Consider the following 22,040-nt stretch of genomic DNA (forward strand, 5'->3'; position numbering starts at 1 on the left):
ATGTAATTTCGTAAAAGAAAAGATCAAAAGCTGTCAGTCCAGCACTTTCACAGCTTTCTTTAGAAGACTTTTGAAGAAAATATGCATAATAACTAGAGTTTTAATTGAAAGAAAGAAAATGGCAGCTTTATAAAGAATAGATTGTATTGTATTGTATTGTATTGTATTGTAGTTATTAAAACTGCGAAAAAAAGCTGTCTTTACAACATGCAGAACCCACTCTAACTACGCAAGCGGCTATCCACTGATGAGTAATATGGCTAACAAATACCGCTGCGATACTAAGATGATGTTTGTGTTCTTGCAGAGTAGTGCTCAATGTTACGATTAGGAAACATGTCGCTCAAGTCATAAAGTATACACAGTTGCATATCGCATACGATAAATTATAACACTAGAAGTAACGAATTGAATTACTAAAGCATCTGACTAACGCTTAAAACATTTAGCTGATCTGCAGAGTTGTCTACTCATACCTCAACATATCTTATGCCAGCTCTTCCGCAGTGGATTCGCTCTAGGGGAGCAGAGGCGATAGCTGCGCAATAACCACATTACGCGCGGATCATGAACAAAGGGAAATGCAGCTGCGTACAACCTATGGGTCGCTCAACAAACAAGCTATACAATTCAAGCTTAATTAATATACCTAATTTTTGTGTCTACTTCAACCCGTCAAATTGCACACCGACTACTCACAACTATGATTCCAAATACAACCTCCATCTTGAGTAATGGAGAGCTGCTCCACACGAATTATTTTGTTGAAGATGTAGCTATTTATACTCCATGAGTCCCTAAATTTGTCTAATATCCGACACAACAATACTTTTTCACTTTGAATTGAGGTCTAGAGCTTCTACCTTGCCTGACGCAACTTACATAACGCAAATCAAGACTATCCGCCTTTTCTAGCTTCAACATTAAATTCTTCATACAAAGCATACCACAACACGATGATAAACGCGGGAAAATATTTGTTGGCTTGTATGTTATACCAAATTGTCCTCGTATGCGTCATTTTTAGCTAATTGCCATGTTTAAATAGGTCTGGCGTTGGGGGGAGCATACGCCCGCAGCACTAACATTGCTTCAGTGGCAAACGAGCGCATTCACGGCCGCGAAGGTTTCGTTGATAACGATGGCGTGAGGATTCATTACCGATCACATAGTTCCAGACCTCTTCTAGTATTACAACACGGTTTTCCAGACAGGGAAACGACTTGGAATAATTTCCAAATCCAAGAATTCTCAAAGAAATACACTGTTGTGACTCCCACGCTGCGTGGATATCCACCCAGCGATGTCCCGCTAGAGAAGGAAGACTATGCTGCAGCCGCCTATGTTTCCGACATGTTGGCGGTGATAAAAGCAACTGGCAAAGGATCGGCTGTTATTGTCGGACACGATGTTGGAGGCGTCGTCGTGCAAAAGTTTGCCTCGACGCATTCGGACCTGTTAAAGGGCCTGGTCATGGTTAATACGCCAATCATCCCCGTTTTCCTCCCGTTGATTGAGTTCGACAGCTACCAGCAACAGCTATCGGAATATACAATACCATATTACGCATGAATACCAGCCAGGCCAGCCGAAGAATATTTCCACCACAGTCCAGCATATCTTGAACGAAACATACCGCGGTGAGATTGCAGACTACATGCAACAATCCCCTCTCTATGGGATGCTTGACTTTTACAACGAAAACTTTCCTGCGCCTCCGTATGGGAAAAACCTCAGCACGGAGGGTTTAGCTCAAACAGTCCCTAGCAGCATTATCTGGGGTGAGCTTGATCCATACTTTAGTCCGGCTATGCTCAATAGCCTCGAGGCTTGGTTTGACTATGGAATTAGACTGATCACAATTCCAGGCGCCGGCCATTGGTCTTTCAGAGACAAACCTGCCTGGTTCAATGCCGAGCTAAAGTCATTTCTCGATTTCCTTGAATACTGAGACTAGGATCCCAAAATATTGACTGCAACATCAATACAAGACATATTATCCCATGGGGACAAGCATGCAATATTGCTCACACTACTATAGCAGAAAAATCTTTGTTAATACTTAATAAATGACGCGCATTGTCAAATCTTACATTGATTCCCTCTTATATTTTCTGTCGCAGACAGTTGGACTATTTGACCCAATTAGCCAATATCCACTGATAAGGTGTTTGTGCTATCTTATGCTGAGCCCAACAACTGCGCACATATCTACGAGATCCTGCCGTACATGTCCAAGTTAAATCTTCAAGCAACAGGGTTGCACTATGGCATGTGTCTCTGGCTTTAAGCATTTACTTTTATACGCCTTCTAAATAGGACATGAGCTAACAATTGCAATGTCGCCGCATATATGGAGCAAATCTGCTTATATTAAGAGTATTATTCTTTGCGACCGTTCTTTGTATGCTCAAACTCGTACGGCAACTTTATTTGCAAGCTTATGCGACGGGTTACAAATCGCGATGAACTTTTTAAATTTTGACAGTAAAGTCGCTGCCGGCACTATGTAAATGATGTTGGTCTAAAATAGTGCCACACATCTGTCTTTGTAGATCAAGCTTAAATTCAAGGCTAAAAGCTCAACGCAATTTCGAGATTCCTACACACTTGACTTTGTATCGGCCAGGTGCAAAACCCAGTTCGCCTCATACACGTTTGTAGGAATCCCTTAAATAGCAGCTTACAAAATCTCTCTTTTCAACTCCATTAAACGTGTTTTACACTTTACTATAACGCTCTAGCTCTACAATATAGTTGGCCTTTGAGATGCTTCTTTGGGCGATTGTTCCGGCCTTTATCGGGAACTTTTTTAACAGCTGCAGCCACATCCGACCAATGAGCCACGTGTGCTAAATGATTTGCTTAGACTAGTGTAACCACTATAGGCAAGAAACACCTGAATCAAAGACCTACACCTAAAGATAGCAAAATCGACCACTTAAAATTTTCATCTTGATTCATCTGGCTAGCCTGCATAAGGAAGCTCGAAATGCCAATGTGTGGAGAACGCCGCTGAACTCGTGGCACAAGGTCGGTGTGCGAATGCAGCTATCGGCTTTCAATAGATAGCAAATGCGGGCCAGGCTATTGCTAAGAAAATCTTTCAGCTCTTGGCTCTCCAGAGTATAAGAGGGGTAATTCATACTGATGTTGAGAACTATCCCAGTCTGAGAAAGAAATCTCTTTTGCCAAACTCAAATTTACCCTTGGACAAAATGGCGTTGCGGTCTCTGCTCCTTGGAGCCGCCTGTGCTGCCGGATCTGCCGCGGCGGCCTCAGTATCATGTCCAACTAACCTACCACTGAGTTGTCAGAACACCACCGCTGTCTCCAATACTTGCTGCTTCAATTATCCTGGTGGTCAGCTTCTTCAGACACAATTTTGGGACACCAATCCTTCCACCGGTCCCAGCAACTCATGGACAGTCCACGGCCTTTGGTAAAAATGCCCTTATTAGCATGATTAATGCGTCCGCTTGCTGTTTCACTGACCTCTTGGATAGGCCAGATAACTGTGATGGAACTTTCCAGCAGTATTGCGATACATCGAGAGAGTATACCAACATAACAGCAATTTTAGCCAAATCAGCCCCCTCTACACTTTCATTTATGCAAACGTATTGGAAAGATTACCAAGGCAATGACGAGAGCTTTTGGGAGCATGAATTTGGCAAGCACGCTACATGCATCAGCACGCTTAATCCTGAGTGCTACACCAACTATCAGCCTACCCAAGAAGTGCCCGATTTCTTCACGCGAGCTGTGAGCTTGTTCCAGTCCCTTCCTTCTTATGATTGGCTTGCTGCAGCTGGAATCGTGCCTTCAACAACTACTACCTATACTTTGGCTGCTATCCAAGCTGCCCTAACTGCGCATCATGGCCACAACGTCATCATCAACTGCAGCAATGGCGAGCTTGATGAGCTCTGGTACCAGTTCAACGTCCGAGGCTCTGTTCAAAGCGGCACATTTACTCCTGTTGACCCTGTTGGCTCTGCCTCGACCTGTCCCAAGACTGGCATCAAATATCTACCGAAATCTGGTACCGGTACAGTTTCATCGACATCCAAGACAGTTTCTGCCACAAGCACAAAGAGCACTGGTCCGGTATCTACCGGTTCGGCAGGAGTTCTGTCAGGTAAAGGATACCTGTATGTTGATGACTCTAGCACGACTGGCGATGGCTTCCTGATCAGCAGTGGAGCATGGTATCGCGCCGGCGGCACTCCTGCTACCTACACTGCTACCCCAAATGCTGACGGCACTACCTTTTCACTCAGCTCAAGCAAAGGAAAGTGTGGCATTTTGAGCGACTCTTCCTTTAGCTGCAGCAGCTCTGTCTCTTCTGCGAGCAGCTTTGCTTACGATGGCACGCACTTGACTTTCCAGGGATCGGCGCAATTTTATGCGGCCGCAGCTCCATCTGGAACAGCTCAGGGCACTGTTTACACAAGCACTCAGGCTGTTTCTCTGGCGATTGCATGGAATGCTCAATAATTATCTTGAATGAGCTTCATATATAAATACTATCAGCAAAAATAGAGGCCTGCGTAGCCTGATGATAATGCGCGATGATGTAGAACACAGTAGTGTGTCAAAATTATAGACGCGCCTCGCTAAACCTCACTAAACCTCAGTATTTAACGAAAATAAATTATTTTGATGTTCTGTTTACATTACAAAAATTGATCACGATGGAATGTATAATGAAATATTCTCAAAAAAAAATAAAAAAAATTTTGATCTGTGTTTTAATTCTTGTTGTCTTCTTGCAATGCCCTCATACCAAATTCGGCCGTGTAAATGTTACATAAACATTGAAGGCTATCAAGCTTCAAGCCAAATATTTAACTCTAAATTTAGTATTGAAATTCCTGACCAACAAGCTTTTCGCTTAATTTCCAAAGACGATCAGCCTCTATACTGCTTGTGGCCCATGGCTTAACAGTATCTGTATATGGATCTGCGACATGTGAATTTTCCAGGTACGCGCCGTTTCGCTCTAATAAGCACTGTCAGCAACTATCCGGATATTTATAGATTGAGATAAAAAAAAGTATGTACCTTTAAGGCTAGGTTCAAACGCTGCATAGATATGGGTCGCCACTCCTCGTTCCGGAGTTTTCCACTTGAAGTCCGCCCATCCCTCAGCATTTCCCAAAGACTTATCGACGGCCGCTGCGAGAAATTATTAAATTCCGTTAATGCTATTAGTCGCCAAAGAGAGACATACCTAATTCAGCTATTTCGACCGAAAAGTCAAGATGCGCGCCCAAACTCGTGCTTATAACACCTGGGTGAAGGCTGAAAGCTGTTAACCCGTGTTTAGGTCCTAATTTCTCCGCCAAAGAAATCGCCATCAACATGTTTGCTGTTTTAGATTGACCGTAGGCGCGCCATCTGTTGTATGTTTCGCCATTCTAGAGTCAAGCGGGTCAGCCGTTGCTCTAATAACAGTACGAGCACACACAAACACTAAAGTTATGGTCAGCCCATCGGATGGGACTAAGACGATGACCATCGCTAGAGACGTTGACGACGCGGGGAGATTTCGAGGCCAAGAGCTTTTGCATAACAAGATTCGTAAATAAAAAATGACCTAAATGGTTGCTTGCAAGCTGGGTCTCGTATCCATCGACTGTTAGAGAGAAATCGGTCGCCATTAACCCAGCATTGTTTACAATAACATCAATGACAGGGGTGTGTTGCCAAGAGTAAACGGTGGCGGCGGCTTCTCTAACAGCAGCTAAAGAGCTAAGATTGAGGTGAAGTGTATAGACCTTGATATTAGGATAAGCTGCTTGGATTACACTGGCGGTTTTCCGTGTCCTCTCTTCGCTGCGACCAGCAAGAATCAATGTTGAGGGTTGAGCTTTGGCAATTGTCTCAACAAAAAAGCCTCCCAAGGTACCAGGAGAGACACCAGTTGTAAGTATAACTTTGTCCTTAATCTCTCCAGAAAGATCCTTTAGGAGATCATCGCCTGTGGTGTTTGTGTCGTATTCACGCATACTGCTTTGCAAAGATAGTTTCACTGTATGATACTATATTGGAAAATATATTTATAAAAAAAGAACAAAAAAATAAAATAACCATTATTTTATATGAAAATATCTTTTCTATCTACATTTCATAGTCATTATAGCATAATATAGCATCACGTCACTAAATACGGCGATAGTGCGAGGTATGTCAACCAAAAGAAATAACGGGCCCTAACGCCGAAAACGCCCCCGGTGTTAAGTATCACATGAATAAAGTCCGGTTGGCACGCATTTGGCGACAATCAATTTCTTTACAGCAGCAGTATTATATACGCGTGATGCATGTATGTTTTGAAGTAAAATCGATAGTTGTTTGCATCTAAATTAATAAGAGCAATTGCCCTGGATATTAAGAACATGACACAAATTAAGAACATATAATGTATTTAAGCTGCTGATATACATTTTTATAGTGAAAGAGCTAGCCAATAAAGTAGTTAACACAACAAAAAAAGGTTCCAAAGAAAGTCTAGTATTAACAAAAGTCTACACAACTCTATATATGACCTCAACGACACATCTCGTCAGGAGACAGACTATTTACACGAAAGGACTGGAATCGACACCAGTAAGTGCGGCTCGAAATAGATTATTCTCCAGGATTTCTTGCTTTCGGCTGATAAGCTGTTCATAATCCCAGTTGACCCAGACAAATCGTCCAGCTAAGAAGCTGGCCTCATCAGAAGCCAACCAGGCTGTAAAATCGCCGGTCAGAGCAGCCTCGGTGACAGCCAGCGTATCTATTATACCAGCTTTATGACCCATATCAGTGGCCACAGCGCCAGGATGAACAGAGATGAATCGAGCAACTTCCTGCGGAACGTCGTGGGAAACAATTTCTAGCCAACGAGCAAGAGCAGCCTTACTTGAGCCGTAGGCGCTGAGAGAAGGCATATCAAACGAGTAAGCGGCGATGGTATTCAGAGTAATAATGACTCCAGGGCCGGTTTTGGAGGCTTTTGTCTCCCGGTGTTTGAGGTAGGTCTGAGTCACAAGAGCCGTACCAAAGACATTGATTGTATAGCCAGACCACCACTCATCAATATCAGCATCTTGGAACTTTTCGGGAACTGGCATGTATCCAGCGTTGTTGACGAGAACGTCAGGGGAGTCAAGAAGGCTCTCAAAGAGCATTTTGACATCATTTTTAGATGAGATGTCTGCGGCGATGGCCGTGAAGCGAGTCGCAGGAAACTCTGCAGTGAGCTTCTCAGCGCTGGCCTTGATCCGAGTCTCGTTACGACCCACAATAATGATGTGAGAAGACTTTCTGGCAGCAAATGATCGGCACATGTCGATGCCCATGCCATGGCCGCCTCCTGTGATTAGGATGGTCTTGCCTTCATAATTTAGACGCTCAAGGGCGGCTGTAAGTCCAGCGTAGGGAGTCAGGTGAAGTTCCATTTTTATCTGCGGATGCGCCAGAAGTGAAGAAAGAAGTGAAGAAAGATTGATACAATGATGCTTTATGATTCAGTGATAAACTACCATATGCTGAATCTCCTTTATTGATGGATTACGGGCTATATATACTCCCATCGCAGCGATGCTGCCCCTTGAGCGATTATAAATATTCTATTTCCACGCTTCTCGTAATTTCAACTTTCTTGGCATCTTGTAATTCCTCTCTATACTACATTCATCTCGTGACAATATTAAAAGAGGCACGTTTACACAGGACGCAAGATGCATTAATAAGAGAGACAGGCTCATAGAAACTTTTCGCGAGTCCAGAAAGGATTGGCCGAGATAAGGTTGTGGCACGGATTCACAATCATAAAGCTGAAGACATATCACTGTGCGCGACCTATATAAAAAGGGTGTTCAAAGTTAAGCAGAGGAGGGCTATAGCGTTCTGGAACTATAATTTAGCTGCTAGTTGCAACATGAAGTTTTTTCGAGTGGCCGGCTATAGCGTAGAAGTGAATGTGACAAGAATGGCCTGAAGGCTTGCCGTTGTGGAGCTACCAGGCTGGTCTGACCGAAGAGATGACTAAAAGCCCGTAATTCCGACGGATATAGGATTGCAATTAGGTTTCAAAGAAGCTTCAATCCTATCTTGGGCGCATTGTGTGCATTGAAAATTAATTAATGGCTTATTAATAGCTTAGTTATAACTTCATGAAGTGTCGTTTTATTAAATTAATTATTACAAACTCTGAATGCAAATCAGTATGGACATTGTCCCGCTCAACTTCAACTGCAATACACGTTATTCTTCTCCCTATACGTTGACACTGTGTGCAGCCACATTGCTTGCAGTCTTTTCAACTTGCTGCACCTCCCCAAGTTCGATGGCTTTTGCACCATCCATATCCTCATGGTGCACGGCTTTCTCGACCGCCATGACTGCCTGGTCCGCCAAGGTTTTATCTTCGAACACTGCAAAGGAAACCATTAGTAAGAGAAGACAAAAACAAAGGGTGTGGATGGAAACTGCGGATTAGACTTACAAAATGTCAGTTCTTCCAAGGTGCGGCCAGCTGTCTCAGGGAACAGGAACCAGACGAAAACAATCTCAAATGCCAACCAGCAGCAATAGACAATCAACCACCTCCAGCTAATATTTTGCAAGCCAATTGGATTCACAAAAGTGGCGAAAAATGAAGCGAGTCGCCCAAACAGCTGGAATAACGAGATTCCACGAGACCGCTCGACATATGGCCACAATTCAACCATGTATGTGTATGTGAGTGCGTTGTATCCGATGTTATAACAAGGCTGGTATGCAAAGATGAAGAAGATTGTGGCTGCACCCGCAGCTTTGTTATTGATACCAAGATCAAGGGCCTTGATACTCTGCTGCATTGAGATAGTCCAGCTGATATATACCACGAGCAAACTGATTGTGCATGTAAGGTACATGGTTCGACGATTGAAACGGTTGACGAGCAGAGACACAGTGACACCTGCGAACAATGACCAGCAGGCTATGGCGACGTTGATCTTCTGCTTAAAGACAGAGTCTGTGTGCCCAATCATTGCAAGAAGATCACCCAGATAATACGAGATGAGAGTATTGCCAGACCACTGGGTAAACAAGCCGAGGAACGATGAGATCAACGTTCGTCGCCTCATGCCTGCTGTCTCGACGAGGGCGAGCCAACTCTTCTTGGATGATTGCACCTCAAGCTCAATTGTGGCTTCAATCTGTGCCATCTCTGCTTGGACAAATTCAGAGTTTCGGTCACCTTCAGCGTGATACTTGACAAGAATATCATTGGCTTCTTCCCTACGTCCCTTTGTAACAAGCCAGCGAGGGCTTTCGGGCAAAAGGAAGACGAACACAATCTGTAGAACAGATGGGCACATCTGCAGTAAAGAAGGTATACGCCATCCCCAGTTGCTGGGAATGCTGTTCGTGCCGAAAGTAATACCAGCTGCAACAATTTGGCCGATAAAGTATGAAACGTTGAATAAGGAGGTGAGAATCGCTCGCTCTTTCGGGTAGCTGAGTTCACCAATCAAAGATGAGCCGGACACGATACAAGTCGGAATTCCAAAGCCGAGGATGATTCGAGCAACGATATACATGGCAACTAATTCCAAGGATTATTAGACTATATATATGCCAAGTTACGCTCGAAAACCAACTTACCGTGCTGAGAAAATCCTTGAATCAGTGCTCCAATGATCATGATAACTGAGCCTCCCACGATAGACCATCGTCTACCAAATTTGTCGTTGACCATTGGGATAAAAGGCAGAGACAGAATTGCTCCAAGAGAATAAGCTGCTGCAATGATACCCTTGAGGGATCCTTGTGGGTTATCAAAGTCTTCATGTCGGTCAGCGTGCTAGCTCAACGAATGCAGGGAGAAGAGGCTCGTACAAGATACCCATGAAGGGACAATTTGGAGAGCATTGATCATCTGGGAATCGAAGCCAGACGTGAGTTCGATTCCCATACATGCTGGAAAGAGGATGAAGTAGAGATATCTCAGGTTTGGCTTCCTGTACCATCCTACCTTGTCCTCATTGGCAATGATGCTCACGATGGGCTCTGAAGCCCCCGTGGCTTTGGTATCAGGCTTGAGGAAACCCATGGTGCCTGCTCGTGCTATAATGAACAGGTTGATTGATGGAGTTGGTGACGAGGAAAATTTTCACGAGAATTCATGCTCCCTTTTATCTGAGACTCTGGTTCTGGACAACCGCCACGAAAGTGAGCCCATGACCAATTTCTGGCAAAATATCGAACTATCCACCAGTCATGACTTTGCCAAGACGAGCTAGCCTGGTGCGAGTTGCGCCAAGGGTTTGGTAGCCCGCTAGTCTTTTCTTCCCCTCAAAATCGTGGAGTAAGTCTGGGGTATCTATCGGGGAGACTCCCCGAAGCTATTTGAAGTCGCTGGCGAGACTTTAAGCTCGCAACCCCACAATCAGCTTAAAGTCGGTAAGCTTTTGATTGGCATTTCTCCGTACATGAGCATAAATTAGTTTTCTCCGTATGGTTATTTCCATTGTCTTAGTTTGAGTTGGGGCCAAAATGGCCCGCCCCTCCATGGGGAGCGTCCGCGGTTCCCAGTTTAAATGTTCTATTAAACTGGATACCCAAAATGTCCCGAGAGTAATAAGAGTTATAACAACCGTATTTTTCTCTCTTCTTTATTTGTCTTTTTCTCTCCGGCTCGTGTACTGTCGTTTTTCACGGTACATAGACAAGGTACACAATTTAATAATCTCACCATGGGCGAGTGGCAACCAGAGGCGAAAATGAACTTCGACGTAGAGACTGTCTTGTCTCAGCTAACACAAAATGAGAAAATCGCGCTTCTTTCAGGTAAGTCCCAAAGTCTCAACCTAGCGAATCCTATTACTAATTTGGGAGTAGGCATTGACTTCTGGCACACATATCCCATCCCAAAGCATAACGTGCCATCCATACGCTTTACTGATGGCCCAAATGGCATCCGCGGCACAAAGTTCTTTGCTGGAGTGCCTGCTGCCTGCTTACCATGCGGAACAGCACTAGCAGCCACTTGGGACAAGCCGCTGCTGAAGAGGGCTGGAAAGCTCTTGGGAGATGAATGCATCGCCAAAGGCGCACATTGCTGGCTAGGCCCTACCATTAACACGCCCAGATCACCGCTGGGTGGTCGTGGCTTTGAGTCTTTTTCGGAAGACCCTTACCTTTCTGGTATTCTTGCTGCGTCTATGATTCTTGGTTGCGAGAGTACAGGAGTCACATCTTGCGTGAAGCACTTTGTAGGCAACGACCAAGAACATGAGAGACGAGCAGTGGACTGTCTCATTACCCAACGGGCCTTCCGAGAGGTATATCTGCGGCCCTTTCAAATTGTGGCCCGAGATGCCAAACCAGGCGCCATGATGACTTCCTACAACAAGGTAAACGGCGGTCACGTCGCCGATAGTGAAGAGCTGCTTCAGGGAATCATTCGATCAGAGTGGAAATGGGATCCGCTCATCGTTAGCGACTGGTATGGAACCTATACGACCATCGACGCTATCAAGGCTGGTCTTGATCTTGAGATGCCCGGTGTCTCAAGATATCGCGGTAAATATATCGAATCAGCTCTACAGGCACGTCTACTCAAAATGTCTACCATCGACGACAGAGCTAGAAGGGTGCTAAAATTCGCCCAAAAAGCCGGGGAGCTCAAAGTCTCAGAGGTGGAGAGAGGGCGCGACTTTGCAGAGGACCGCGCCTTGAACCGCCAGGTTTGCAGCAGCAGTATCGTGCTTCTCAAGAATGACAATTCTCTATTACCTCTACCCAAAACAGCGGGCAAGATAGCCCTCATTGGTTCCCACGTACGATTACCAGCCATCTCTGGAGGTGGCAGCGCTTCATTATTACCCTATTATTCGGTATCCCTATATGACGCTGTTGCAGAAGCTATGCCAAACGCCTCCATCACTCATGAAGTGGGCGCATACGCACACCAAATGCTTCCTGTCATCGAAGCAATGATACACAACGCGGTAATCAAATTCTACAACGATCCTATTACTCTCGTCGATAGACAGCTTCTCGGCACAGAGAACGTTTCTTCGACCTCTTTCCAGCTCATGGATTACAACGCCATTCCAACACTGAACAGAGGCATGTTCTGGGGAACTTTACTCGGAGACTTCATTCCAACCGCAACCGGCACATGGGACTTTGGTCTCAGCGTCTTCGGCACTGCAGATTTATATATCGACGACGAACTTCTCATTGAAAACACCACTCACCAGACCCGAGGAACAGCCTTTTTTGGCAAGGGAACCACGGAGAAGATTGGATCCAAGGAGCTAGTAGGCGGCAAAACATATAAGCTGCGGCTTGAGTTTGGAAATGCCAACACCACCAAGATGGAAACCACAGGCATGGTCAACTTTGGAGGTGGAGCCGTTCATCTTGGTGCTTGTCTGAGGGGAAGTCCTCAGGAGATGATTGCGCGGGCCGTCCAGGCAGCATCAGAGGCAGATTATACCATCATCTGCACGGGACTGAGTGGCGAGTGGGAGTCTGAAGGATTTGATCGTCCACACATGGACTTGCCACCTGGCGTCGACGATATGATTTCTCAAGTTCTCGACGCTACACCAAACGCAGTTGTCGTCAACCAGTCGGGAACTCCAGTCACCATGTCCTGGGCACACAAAGCAAGAGCCATCATTCAAGCATGGTATGGTGGCAACGAGACTGGCCATGGAATATCTGATGTCATCTTTGGCTCAGTTAGTCCTTCTGGGAAGCTGCCTCTCTCATGGCCAATCGATGTGAAGCACAATCCAGCATATCTCAACTATGCCAGTGTCGGTGGTCGGGTTTTGTATGGAGAGGATGTTTTTGTTGGCTACAAGTTTTACGAGAAGACTGAGAGAGAGGTCTTGTTTCCATTCGGGTAAGATTCCAAGGCTGTTTTTACAAGTTCTATCACTAACTGATATCTCTGCTGCAGACATGGACTCTCTTATACGACTTTTGAGCTTTCGGATTCTGTAGTCAAGACAGTTCCCGAGGTATTCCGACCCGGTCATCCCAGTGTAGCGGTAGTAAAGATCAAAAATACTGGCAAGGTTGTCGGCGCACAAGTCCTCCAGCTATATATTTCAGCTCCCAACTCTCCAACACATCGACCAACGAAAGAGTTGCACGGATTTGAAAAGGTGCTCCTAGAAGCAGGCGAAGAGAAGGAAGTGCAGATTTCCATAGACCAGTATGCCACCAGCTTCTGGGACGAGATTGAGAGCATGTGGAAGAGCGAGAAGGGAACCTACGACGTCTTAATCGGAACGTCGAGCCAAGAGATTTTGGGCAAGGGCAGGTTGACTGTGCCCGAGACTCGATTTTGGCTTGGTTTGTAGGCATACTAATAGACTATAAAAACAATAATGTGTAGCATGCAGGGCATAAATGCCGGATAGATATTTAGGGTTACATTGATAGAATATAGGTTCTTATAATAGAATATTTTATTACATACATTAATTTGAAGTGTGGGTGCTCCTGATTTCGTATTTTTGAGCCAACAGTGTTTGCAAAATTCCCACTTTTGCTGCAATCGTACTCCATTCCCATATACATACAATGCCTTACTGTTCCATCAGCCAATCCAATACCGTTCCAAGCTCCCTAATACCCCCTCCTTGATCGCTCCATATATGCAACCTCTCTTGAACAAGGCCCACACACTCTCGCCACAACGGTGGCACGACAACATGCGCTGCAGACTCAATGCCAGCTTGTTTGCCTCGATAAGCTGCAATAAGACACAGAGCATGGTTGAACCGCACGCGGCAAGCTCCCCAGGATCCGGGATGGCGGAAGAAGGCATTCTCTGTCTGAATTCTGTAAATACTCAACCTTAACCCTAATGACGCGTGCGCGCCAAAGGTTTCGGCCTGAGATCGGGTAAGCCGCATGCCGCCGTGGAGACACATGTATAGGTAAGCGCGGCAGAGAAGTTCTCGAACCTCTGCGTACCGCTCACGCATCAGTTTGACCAGCTCTGGCTCGTCTGGAGGCGGCCGTGAGTCGGGTGGTATGTTAAACTGGAGCGCTGAAGGCAGACAGTCCAGCCACTGCTGTAGCTGGCCCTCAAGCTTCTGGAGTGTGTCGGCGAGCTGAGAGGCCGTAAGTGAGTCGACGTTTGGCGATAATATGGCGGCAGCGCTGCGGGTGCGATTTAGAAGGCGGCGCAGAGATATCTCGGCAAGATAGTAGTAATAAGACCTTGTGGTGGACTGGATGATGGATGTCTCTTGGTGTGGATCCATAGGACTGAAGCTTTCAATCGTTGGGAAAGTAGGGAGCGAGTAAGGAAATGATGATTCTTGTAACGTGCAAGTAGGAAGGCCGTTGAGTTCGTGCCGCACCTCGCTGATAAAATATCGTGAGCATTAAACTGGCCTGAATTCACTTTCATGGGGTCATAGGGTCGTACCATTCAGACTTTAGACACGTCCAGTATAAGCGTTGTTCAAGACCTGATTAATTTGGGACTCGTCAGTAATCCATCATGTAATGAATAGGTGTGCCGCATAACATACTCTCTTCCTGCTTTGGTCGCTGAGTCTTGCCGTCGGAGTGCTTTAGATTGTACGCTTCCCACATCATAGACGCCGTTCGAAACATTTTCCACCCAGGGATAGGCTCCATGTTGTACTGATACCACATCCTGGCATCAACCATCAGCAAAGAGCCACTCCTGGGTGCCCGGTAATAGGAATAATACGTACCCAAAGAGACAAAAGCATACCACGCCGAGCAGCGAATCGTCCAAATACGCCGTCGACATTCGTTTCTGCGCCATTGTGATGTACATGAGGGACTCTCTCATGCGATGGTCGGGCACAGCCATTGTGACACGTTGTCTTGGATAAAGGTTCAGTTCCTCGTCGGATTCTATCGTTCGTCGCTCATCATCAGGATAATTGCCCCAGACTGATGCCAGCGCAAACACTAATAGTACGAGGCACGAAGTGGCAGACCAGCCAAAGCCGTTTTCCAACACATATTTGATGTGAGCATCTAGCTGATCAGCATCGACAATTGGGTTTTTGCCTTGGATCTTGGTCATGTAGATGTCTCGCAGTTCAAACATGCGTTCTGGTGACGGATTGGACACCTCTTTTCACGTGTAAGTTTTGAGTTAGTATACTTGGCACGTCTTCTGTTCATTATCCTTGTTTCTTTTATAAAACAGGGTTTTCAATGCAAAGAAATTTGAACCTACCAAGATTAGACGGCTTCGCCTTTTCCGCATACTCCGAAGAGGGAAACGTGCCAACCGGCTTCTCTTGTGGAAATACAGACCAGTTGAGGATCATGTCTGAGCCAGTGATTGGTGTCCATGGAGTGTCTTTTCGCGACAGCGTCTCGAGGCTGTCTCCGTCCATGTCCAATAGGCGCAACAGCTGGTCCGAGCGTGGTGGGAGGCCATTCCTACCGCCCTCTGTTAAACTTGACAGGAGGCGTCCCTGCTCTTCAACCGCTGTCAAGATTTTCTTGCCCCATGTCTCGAATCTAGAGACAGCATAATTAGTGTCTCATAGGCATCTTCCTTTAGAGGTTTACCTATGTCTTACATTGAAAAGGGATCCTTGTCTGGGTAGTGGCAGGGCACACCACGTTCCGCGCACTTTGCGCACGTTGGACGGCCAGAATCGCACCGCGTCTTGCTAACCCGGCATGCATCGCAGGCGGCCAGGATCCTCGTGTGTGAAGGCAGATGCGTAGAGCGCTTTCGCTTCTTACTATTAATAGAATTCTCGTCTGTCGGCTCCATATTGATCATCCACAAATTGGCGGGTACACGCTACCTGGCCTGCAGTTGATAGCGGAAGCAGAACGATAGACTTTGTACGCTTGCTAGTTGATTCGTAAAATACGACGGTTGGTGGTAATTGTTTACCCCCACATGGAAGAAAATGTAACCTTTTTATACAGGTGGCTAGTCCTAAACAGGGTAATCTAGCTGTGCTACCCCAGATTACTTCATCTTGTGCTAGTGGCTGGAGATGCTCCAGAAGAGGAGGCAGAGATTGACAGCGGCTTTGGCTCTATCTCTTTCACAGGATGGCATTGAAGTTGTGACAAAGTGGATAGGTTAAAGCTCAGAAGAGATATGACACAAGGAGTAAAAATGAAGAGGGTGGAATGAGAAGCTACATTCAAAAATTTGTTTGCAAAGACGACAGTACAGGGTAAGGAGTGCGGAACTAATACCGAACCAATGAGAAGGACCAAGCTGCAGCAGGATTCAGCATAAAAGGTTATGCTAAGGATTAGAAGCATAGATTTGGGTCAATAGAAGTGCTCCAGTACATAATCATAGGTATTTGAGTGGTGGTACTATAAGTATTCATTTTTGTGTCTTTGGTTGGAACCTGATAAACATTATGGTACCAAACTTTGGCGGCATGGAAAAAATAGCCTAAAAGCTCACATAAATTCAACGAGCGATGGAATCTTATTACAATTCTCTGTAAAATGCATTTTATTCTTCATTATTGCCTTAAGTTCTTCATCTTTTCTCTCCTTTAGCTACGGGCACGTTGTTGTGCTACTTTCGACATCTAGCTCCCCATTCCCGGCTTACCAAGATCTCTGGATACTTGGTTTTATGTCAGCATTTAAGACATGAATCACGTCCCACAGGAAAGCTAGCAGCATTATGGCAATAATATTACTAGCCAGAAGAGTGGCAATGAAAGAAAAAATAACAATGATGCACAGGAGGGAAAAGTTGCCAACAGCATAACACTCAATAATTATCATTTATTGCCACAAATTTCAAAAGAAATTGGCAATCAAGTCATTTCCACATAGCAAAAAGGAATAATCTATTTCCACCGCCCCTTTCTTTTTTCCCACCCATTTTGCATCTACCATTCCGTCTTCCTTCATCGCCCGTATAACGCTCAGGTCATGTCTCGGATAAAAGGCGGATCTGGCTATCCACTTCCCGCGCGCATTTAGCCTATATTGCTCGCTGCTATCCGGATTACTGGGATTATTTCTTTATCCTGTAAGCTTTATAAGTGTCAAACTTCTGCTCCCTTTTTGCCCTCCGTCACGGGACATGGGAGAGTTTTGGTTTCAGAATTGTTTGAATCGTCCCAAAATTTACCTCCGAGGCTCACGTAGATAAACACCATATCGGCTGGTACGATTTTGGTTTCATGGTCATCTTATCTAGGTGTTGGCCAATCATCAGTTGCGCTCAGACAAGTGATTCTATTGGTGCGCATGACATGGATATTGGAGCCGCTTTCAGTTGCAATGGGCGCCAACAGAGTCAGAATTAAAGGAAGAAACATGCGCATTTCTGTAAGAACTTCTGAAATACGGTTGATTTAGTTAATTACTATCAGATGCAGGGGCGCAAGGCCGCAGTCAGTGCGCAGAGACTTTAACATGGCGGACACCCCTGTCGTCAAGTTTAGTATGTATTTCTCAAGGCCAGTTCACGAACTCGGCACATGTGATGAGATTTTTCTGATATACAAAGTACATGGTTCTACTTTAACATTGCCAGGCACCACCAGCTAGTCCTCGGTTAGCAAACGGTTTCCGGATACCGATAGAACATGTTTATTACGCTGGACCCAAATTCTAGATGTGCCTGAAACAGCGGGGCAGATTGCGGCTCCCCCGTTTGCCGCGCGGACTGCGAGACACTGGTGCGGTTGTGCCAATGCAAAGAAACGGTTGACAACCGTTGAAGCCAGGGTCTACGATAGTATCTAGTATACAGAGAAATTCATATATATACAAGTCGTTTCTTCCTCTGCTTCTTCTCTTGTTTCTGGTTCATCATCACTCTCTTCTACTTTCAACCCTTCCTTTCTTTTCATCATCTCTTCAGAGCATCGCTGTGCGATTGCCTCCGTTTTTTTAATTCTTCATCATCCTTCTTTTTACACTTTTTTTTTGCTTTTATATACTCTCATTTAAAACACCATAACTGATAAAATTTCAGACAAGTGAAAATGAAGTCCTCAGTCGCAGCTTCTCTTCTCCTCGCTGTTGCAGCCGAAGCCCGTTTCGGTCAAGAACAGGGCAATGGCGCTATTGCTGCCATTGGCGCATTGACAAACTTGGGACAGTCTGGACAGGCTGCTACTTTGGCTGGAACCTCGATCCAGTTCCTTCTTGCTGCCGCCAACCCCTGTGGAAAGCTCACCCAGGCCGATCTTATCCTGACCGAGCTTGGTACCAGCGATGCTGCTGTTGCGGCTGCTCGTGGACTGGTTGCTGCTGAGCAAAACTTCAACCCCTTTGTTGTCAGCGTCCCTTCCATCTGCGGCGACCCTACTCTGCCAAAGTCTGCCCAGCTCCGTGGTGTCGTTCCTCTGATCGACCCTGCGGTTACTGGCTCAGATCTTGAAAACAAGAACGCCAACGCCTCCAAGATTACGCCATTCCCGGCTGATGGCCTCAGTGTGGCTCAGGTTATGATCAAGCAGGGATTCTCCAACTTCACCATCGTTAACTCGGATGGCTCTAAACAGCAAGCCTCAGGAGGATCAGCCTCAGGAGGATCCGCCGCAGCTGCAAGCTCACAGGCTGGCAACGTTGCCGCGGCAAAGACTACTGCTCTGGCTGTTACCGCAGCTCAGTCTGAAGGATGCGGCATCCCCACTACCATGATCACCATCACCAAGACTGCTCTTGTTCAACAGACTGCCGCAGCTTCCAATGTTGCTGCTGCTACCAGCGCTGCTGCTTCCTCTGGAAATGCTGCTTCTTCTGGCACCAACAATGCTTCAGCTGGTACTTGTACCGGCGGCGGCAGCACTCTGGCGTGCTCATCTCCCTCCAACGGTGCTGGTGCCGTCAAGAACGCTGTCACCGGTAACTTTGACGGATTTGTCAAGTCCACCATTGCCGGTCTTGATTTCGGTCTCTGCGTTCCCACTATGAAGTTTGAGGCTGGTCTCGATGGACGCAAGGACACCGAGTTCACCTTCCAGGCCATCGACCCCCTTGTCAACAAGGGTCAGGAGGAGGCTCTCAACCCCAACATCATCACCAACCGAATCCACGACCAGCTTACCAACGTCTGTGGAGCCAACGCCGCCGCCAAGGCCGCTGCTGCAGATGCCCAGGCTAAGATCTCTGCTCTTGGCACCAGGAATGCTGATACTGCCAACACTTGGAACTCCCTTCTTGGTTTCGCCAACACCAACATCAACCCCGACAACGCTCCCGTTGCCGGCCTCGTTGGTCACACCTAAGATGGAAAAAGACAGTGCCTACATGGACTCACCACCTTGCTCTCTGCGGTTGTGGAAAATGTGTATAACAGCTTATTATTCTTTGTAAAGTAGTTTTTTTGAGAGATGACCAAAAACATTAATAAAAATAAAAATAAAAACCAATATGGTATAAACGTCCATAAATCCAACGGTTCTCAAAACTGAGCAAAATTCTCTTCCTCTGTGATGATTGTAACAACTTGCATAGCTGGCGAAACTCTCGTAACGATCTAGAGTTTGAGATTTCACCCAGTCGTTTCGTAGTGTTTACTTTTTTCTGCCATTACTACGACTACTATAGCTAATAGCTACTCTGGTTGACACGAATAGGAAAGCCGTTGAAACTAGTATTTTCTTCTATAAGTTCCCCCACAGTCTGGCGCTGTGACTACGGCCCGGCTAGACCACGAGGAGCACGCCCCGGTATACTGGATATGGAGATAACCGACCCTGGCATGCTCCTAGCCAGGGCTATGAAACAGGAGCGCATTCTCTCCCTCTTCTGAGCTCTCTGGCTAAAGGTTTTCCCTCTAGAGACTAAAAGTCATTGCCCCCTTGTTCCAATTAGAGTGCGGTTTACTTTGTAGAGCTAGCTCTCGGGAATTTTGAAAACTTTTCCGAAAGGGATGCTCCGGCACTGATAAGTAGCCATATTATGAAGCTTGTTGAGAGACTTATACAGCGCACTGTCCACTCAATGCGCGCAAATGCAAGGACAATTTCGACGTCGCCTACAAAGTATCTCCGCCGGAGAATTAAGCCATTGCTCACCCCTGCTTATGTTCTTTCCACTGCATCTGCACGACTCTTCATCGTTCACTACTCAAACCAGGGAGTTGTCAACGCAATGCGCTAGCAACAAACGTATGAGGGAGAATGCCGGTTTATAGGGAAAGCCTTGTAAACTAAATATGCTGTGCATTTCAGACTGTCCTCTTCTAGCATGTTGAGAAGGACAAGACAAGACAAAACTGGCAGTGAGTCCTACCCAGGCGCTTTTGCCAGTTAATCAGTGGCGCCCATTTCTGACCCCTGCCAGCACGGAGCGGTCCCACCGTCCCCTGAACTGGGCCTCGGATGGCGGCCGCGGCCTCGAATCCCTGAGGCCCACGCGGCCAGGCTCTTTGTGCTCGGTAAAGTCTCGTACGTTCCAGGTATCGAACCACCGCGGCCATATGTTGGAAAACTATCGTGTGAGGGTGCGGTCATGGGAAGTCTAGGAGGCGCCCAAGTTGCGTGCATGTTTATGTAAGACAACCAAGGTACGTTGTGCGCGTGGAGCCGAATAATGATGATGGATAAAATATCCGTAACTGTCGATTAGCGCCACATAGAATAAGCCTCTTCAAGCAACGGCAGCTGCGACGAAGACAACCCTTGTTCTCAATGAAGTATGTTGTGGCTCTTGCTGAGAACCAGAGGAGCTAATGGCAGCATGCCCTCTATTCATTTACGCCTTTGGTTTCTTGTGTCAATTGAGACAGACTCAAAATCAGTATTCACTTGCTATATGAATTTGCCCGTGTAGGTAATTGAAGGGTCTTAAAAGAATGTGGCGTTGATCTCATCTCAGCTATGAATGATGAGGTATAGTAATGATAAAATGGCCGGGTGTTGAAGATACACAGTGTATAGATAGTGCATTTACTGTATTTCGAATGCTACTCTAGCGCTCAAATGCCCTATAGAGGCTCGCTAGACCATATGGCTTAGCGGGGTGGATCTATGTATCTGACTGACCTTCTCCAGCTGGTCGGATTCAATCTGTAATTAATCTGGGCATTGTTGATCAAGAGTAGATTGGATGGATGGTTTGTTTTGTAGATCAACGCCGACCTCATTGATCAACATAAACTTGATCGACCTTGACGTAGCTTTTTCAGCTATCACTGCTATAGCGGGGAAAAAAACAGTAATCGCGCTGCGCATACACTGTACGTTATATGCGTGCTCTTCCATGTACATGTAGCTTTCTCTCTGCCTCAGGTGCCACAGCCCTACGTGTACCTATAGGTACATGTACTCTCCAAGCTCACATGCATTGCAACCTCATCTCATCAGCCTGTTGCTGGTACAGACGCAGACATGGTCTATTCAACGTTGTTCTATCCCCTCTGACCAGCTTGATACAATCTCCTTCATTGACCGACAGTATAGAAGAATAATGTCTGGAGCTGCATTATCAAGACGCTGGTGGCTGGCCAATGCCTCGCAAATCTCGCAAATCTACTGCAATGGCTCCAATGTCTAAAAATCGGAAACTCAATCAGACGACATTGATGTATCTTTCAGATTATAGTCGACCTTTGCCTCTTGAGCAGATCAAACGAGTAGAATCCATCACCACAGCAACAATCAACAGCATTTGATGTGGACAAGAAGAGCCTGCTATACAAAGGAACAGGTCCTCTTTATTGCTTGAAGAATTGTGCCAATACGATTCCAGCTTTCCATGCTATCCTCACTGAATTCCATAAGAAACCTGTTCAAGGTCTTTATAACGGCCATCACTCCCAGTGCCTTGAGTCCATCAGCTCGACGATGGAGTGTGTATGTCGCACAAGCTCTTACCAGCGGCTCTACATTCATTTCATTTTACCTGACACCTTAATCGCTCTTCATACAAATTTCCAATACTCAATGTGGCATTTCTGCAAATTCCAAATCCAAGGCTCCTAGCTTCAACATGTGGCGGTTCGATTTCGGTGGGCAGGGTATCGACGAGGTCTAAAGTAACGGCCCAATCATCAATATCGAATCGATTTGACATGCTAAAGC

The 22,040-nt window shown here is 46.0% G+C and overlaps 9 protein-coding genes across 9 annotated transcripts; 4 read left to right on the top strand and 5 right to left on the bottom strand.

Annotated features, from left to right (window-relative positions):
* Positions 1–956: 956 nt before the first annotated feature.
* Positions 957–1,951, top strand: GGI43DRAFT_427644 (alpha/beta fold hydrolase; the record flags this gene model as incomplete). The annotated part of the gene is made up of 3 exons (XM_083208851.1): positions 957–987; positions 1,049–1,476; positions 1,580–1,951. The coding sequence occupies 3 exons, from the start codon at positions 957–959 to the stop codon at positions 1,949–1,951; spliced, it is 831 nt and encodes a 276-aa protein (XP_083060031.1).
* A 976-nt stretch (positions 1,952–2,927) lies between these two features.
* GGI43DRAFT_53762 (T2 family ribonuclease) lies at positions 2,928–4,758 on the top strand. The gene is made up of 2 exons (XM_083209976.1): positions 2,928–3,442; positions 3,507–4,758. Exons 1-2 carry the CDS (start codon positions 3,219–3,221, stop codon positions 4,498–4,500), a joined length of 1,218 nt encoding a protein of 405 aa, XP_083060032.1. The 5' UTR covers positions 2,928–3,218; the 3' UTR covers positions 4,501–4,758.
* A 104-nt stretch (positions 4,759–4,862) lies between these two features.
* On the bottom strand, positions 4,863–6,014 carry GGI43DRAFT_427645 (uncharacterized protein; the record flags this gene model as incomplete). The annotated part of the gene is made up of 4 exons (XM_083208852.1): positions 4,863–5,005; positions 5,068–5,181; positions 5,237–5,423; positions 5,478–6,014. The coding sequence occupies 4 exons, from the start codon at positions 6,012–6,014 to the stop codon at positions 4,863–4,865; spliced, it is 981 nt and encodes a 326-aa protein (XP_083060033.1).
* Positions 6,015–6,587: 573 nt separating this feature from the next.
* On the bottom strand, positions 6,588–7,451 carry GGI43DRAFT_427646 (SDR family NAD(P)-dependent oxidoreductase; the record flags this gene model as incomplete). The annotated part of the gene is made up of 1 exon (XM_083208853.1): positions 6,588–7,451. The coding sequence occupies one exon, from the start codon at positions 7,449–7,451 to the stop codon at positions 6,588–6,590; it is 864 nt and encodes a 287-aa protein (XP_083060034.1).
* Positions 7,452–8,120: 669 nt separating this feature from the next.
* Positions 8,121–10,242, bottom strand: GGI43DRAFT_405861 (general substrate transporter). The gene is made up of 4 exons (XM_083206087.1): positions 9,880–10,242; positions 9,646–9,825; positions 8,501–9,586; positions 8,121–8,429 (listed from the first exon to the last, which is right to left on the bottom strand). Exons 1-4 carry the CDS (start codon positions 10,091–10,093, stop codon positions 8,272–8,274), a joined length of 1,638 nt encoding a protein of 545 aa, XP_083060035.1. The 5' UTR covers positions 10,094–10,242; the 3' UTR covers positions 8,121–8,271.
* Positions 10,243–10,510: 268 nt separating this feature from the next.
* Positions 10,511–13,478, top strand: GGI43DRAFT_53797 (beta-glucosidase). Its single transcript, XM_083209977.1, has 3 exons — positions 10,511–10,830; positions 10,882–12,901; positions 12,959–13,478. The coding sequence occupies exons 1-3, from the start codon at positions 10,737–10,739 to the stop codon at positions 13,362–13,364; spliced, it is 2,520 nt and encodes an 839-aa protein (XP_083060036.1). The 5' UTR covers positions 10,511–10,736; the 3' UTR covers positions 13,365–13,478.
* Positions 13,479–13,486: 8 nt separating this feature from the next.
* GGI43DRAFT_405863 (uncharacterized protein) lies at positions 13,487–15,893 on the bottom strand. Its single transcript, XM_083206088.1, has 6 exons — positions 15,588–15,893; positions 15,236–15,525; positions 14,739–15,129; positions 14,550–14,677; positions 14,444–14,486; positions 13,487–14,379 (listed from the first exon to the last, which is right to left on the bottom strand). The coding sequence occupies exons 1-6, from the start codon at positions 15,794–15,796 to the stop codon at positions 13,593–13,595; spliced, it is 1,848 nt and encodes a 615-aa protein (XP_083060037.1). The 5' UTR covers positions 15,797–15,893; the 3' UTR covers positions 13,487–13,592.
* Positions 15,894–16,497: 604 nt separating this feature from the next.
* Positions 16,498–16,854, bottom strand: GGI43DRAFT_405865 (uncharacterized protein). The gene has a single exon (XM_083206089.1). The coding sequence runs from the start codon at positions 16,777–16,779 to the stop codon at positions 16,597–16,599; it is 183 nt and encodes a 60-aa protein (XP_083060038.1). The 5' UTR covers positions 16,780–16,854; the 3' UTR covers positions 16,498–16,596.
* Positions 16,855–17,309: 455 nt separating this feature from the next.
* Positions 17,310–19,385, top strand: GGI43DRAFT_405868 (uncharacterized protein). The gene is made up of 2 exons (XM_083206090.1): positions 17,310–17,446; positions 17,513–19,385. Exon 2 carries the CDS (start codon positions 17,994–17,996, stop codon positions 19,239–19,241), a length of 1,248 nt encoding a protein of 415 aa, XP_083060039.1. The 5' UTR covers positions 17,310–17,446; positions 17,513–17,993; the 3' UTR covers positions 19,242–19,385.
* The last annotated feature ends 2,655 nt before the right edge of the window (positions 19,386–22,040 follow it).

This window comes from Trichoderma evansii, assembly GCF_050947405.1.
Source record: "Trichoderma evansii strain SZMC 28006 chromosome Unknown GGI43scaffold_11, whole genome shotgun sequence".
NCBI classification, from domain to species: domain Eukaryota; kingdom Fungi; phylum Ascomycota; class Sordariomycetes; order Hypocreales; family Hypocreaceae; genus Trichoderma; species Trichoderma evansii.

Coding starts and splice junctions, on each gene's coding strand:
- GGI43DRAFT_53762 (XM_083209976.1), top strand. CDS start 3,219: ATGGCGTTGCGGTCTCTGCTCCTTGGAGCCGCCTGTGCTGCCGGATCT. Junction 3,443..3,506: donor TGGACAGTCCACGGCCTTTG/GTAAAAATGCCC, acceptor CCTCTTGGATAG/GCCAGATAACTGTGATGGAA.
- GGI43DRAFT_405861 (XM_083206087.1), bottom strand. CDS start 10,093: ATGGGTTTCCTCAAGCCTGATACCAAAGCCACGGGGGCTTCAGAGCCC. Junction 9,587..9,645: donor TCAAGGATTTTCTCAGCACG/GTAAGTTGGTTT, acceptor CCTTGGAATTAG/TTGCCATGTATATCGTTGCT. Junction 8,430..8,500: donor CTTGGAAGAACTGACATTTT/GTAAGTCTAATC, acceptor TTTCCTTTGCAG/TGTTCGAAGATAAAACCTTG.
- GGI43DRAFT_53797 (XM_083209977.1), top strand. CDS start 10,737: ATGGGCGAGTGGCAACCAGAGGCGAAAATGAACTTCGACGTAGAGACT. Junction 10,831..10,881: donor GAAAATCGCGCTTCTTTCAG/GTAAGTCCCAAA, acceptor ATTTGGGAGTAG/GCATTGACTTCTGGCACACA. Junction 12,902..12,958: donor GAGGTCTTGTTTCCATTCGG/GTAAGATTCCAA, acceptor TCTCTGCTGCAG/ACATGGACTCTCTTATACGA.
- GGI43DRAFT_405863 (XM_083206088.1), bottom strand. CDS start 15,796: ATGATCAATATGGAGCCGACAGACGAGAATTCTATTAATAGTAAGAAG. Junction 14,678..14,738: donor GTATGCTTTTGTCTCTTTGG/GTACGTATTATT, acceptor GGTTGATGCCAG/GATGTGGTATCAGTACAACA. Junction 14,380..14,443: donor ACGTGTCTAAAGTCTGAATG/GTACGACCCTAT, acceptor ATATTTTATCAG/CGAGGTGCGGCACGAACTCA.
- GGI43DRAFT_405865 (XM_083206089.1), bottom strand. CDS start 16,779: ATGATAATTATTGAGTGTTATGCTGTTGGCAACTTTTCCCTCCTGTGC.
- GGI43DRAFT_405868 (XM_083206090.1), top strand. CDS start 17,994: ATGAAGTCCTCAGTCGCAGCTTCTCTTCTCCTCGCTGTTGCAGCCGAA.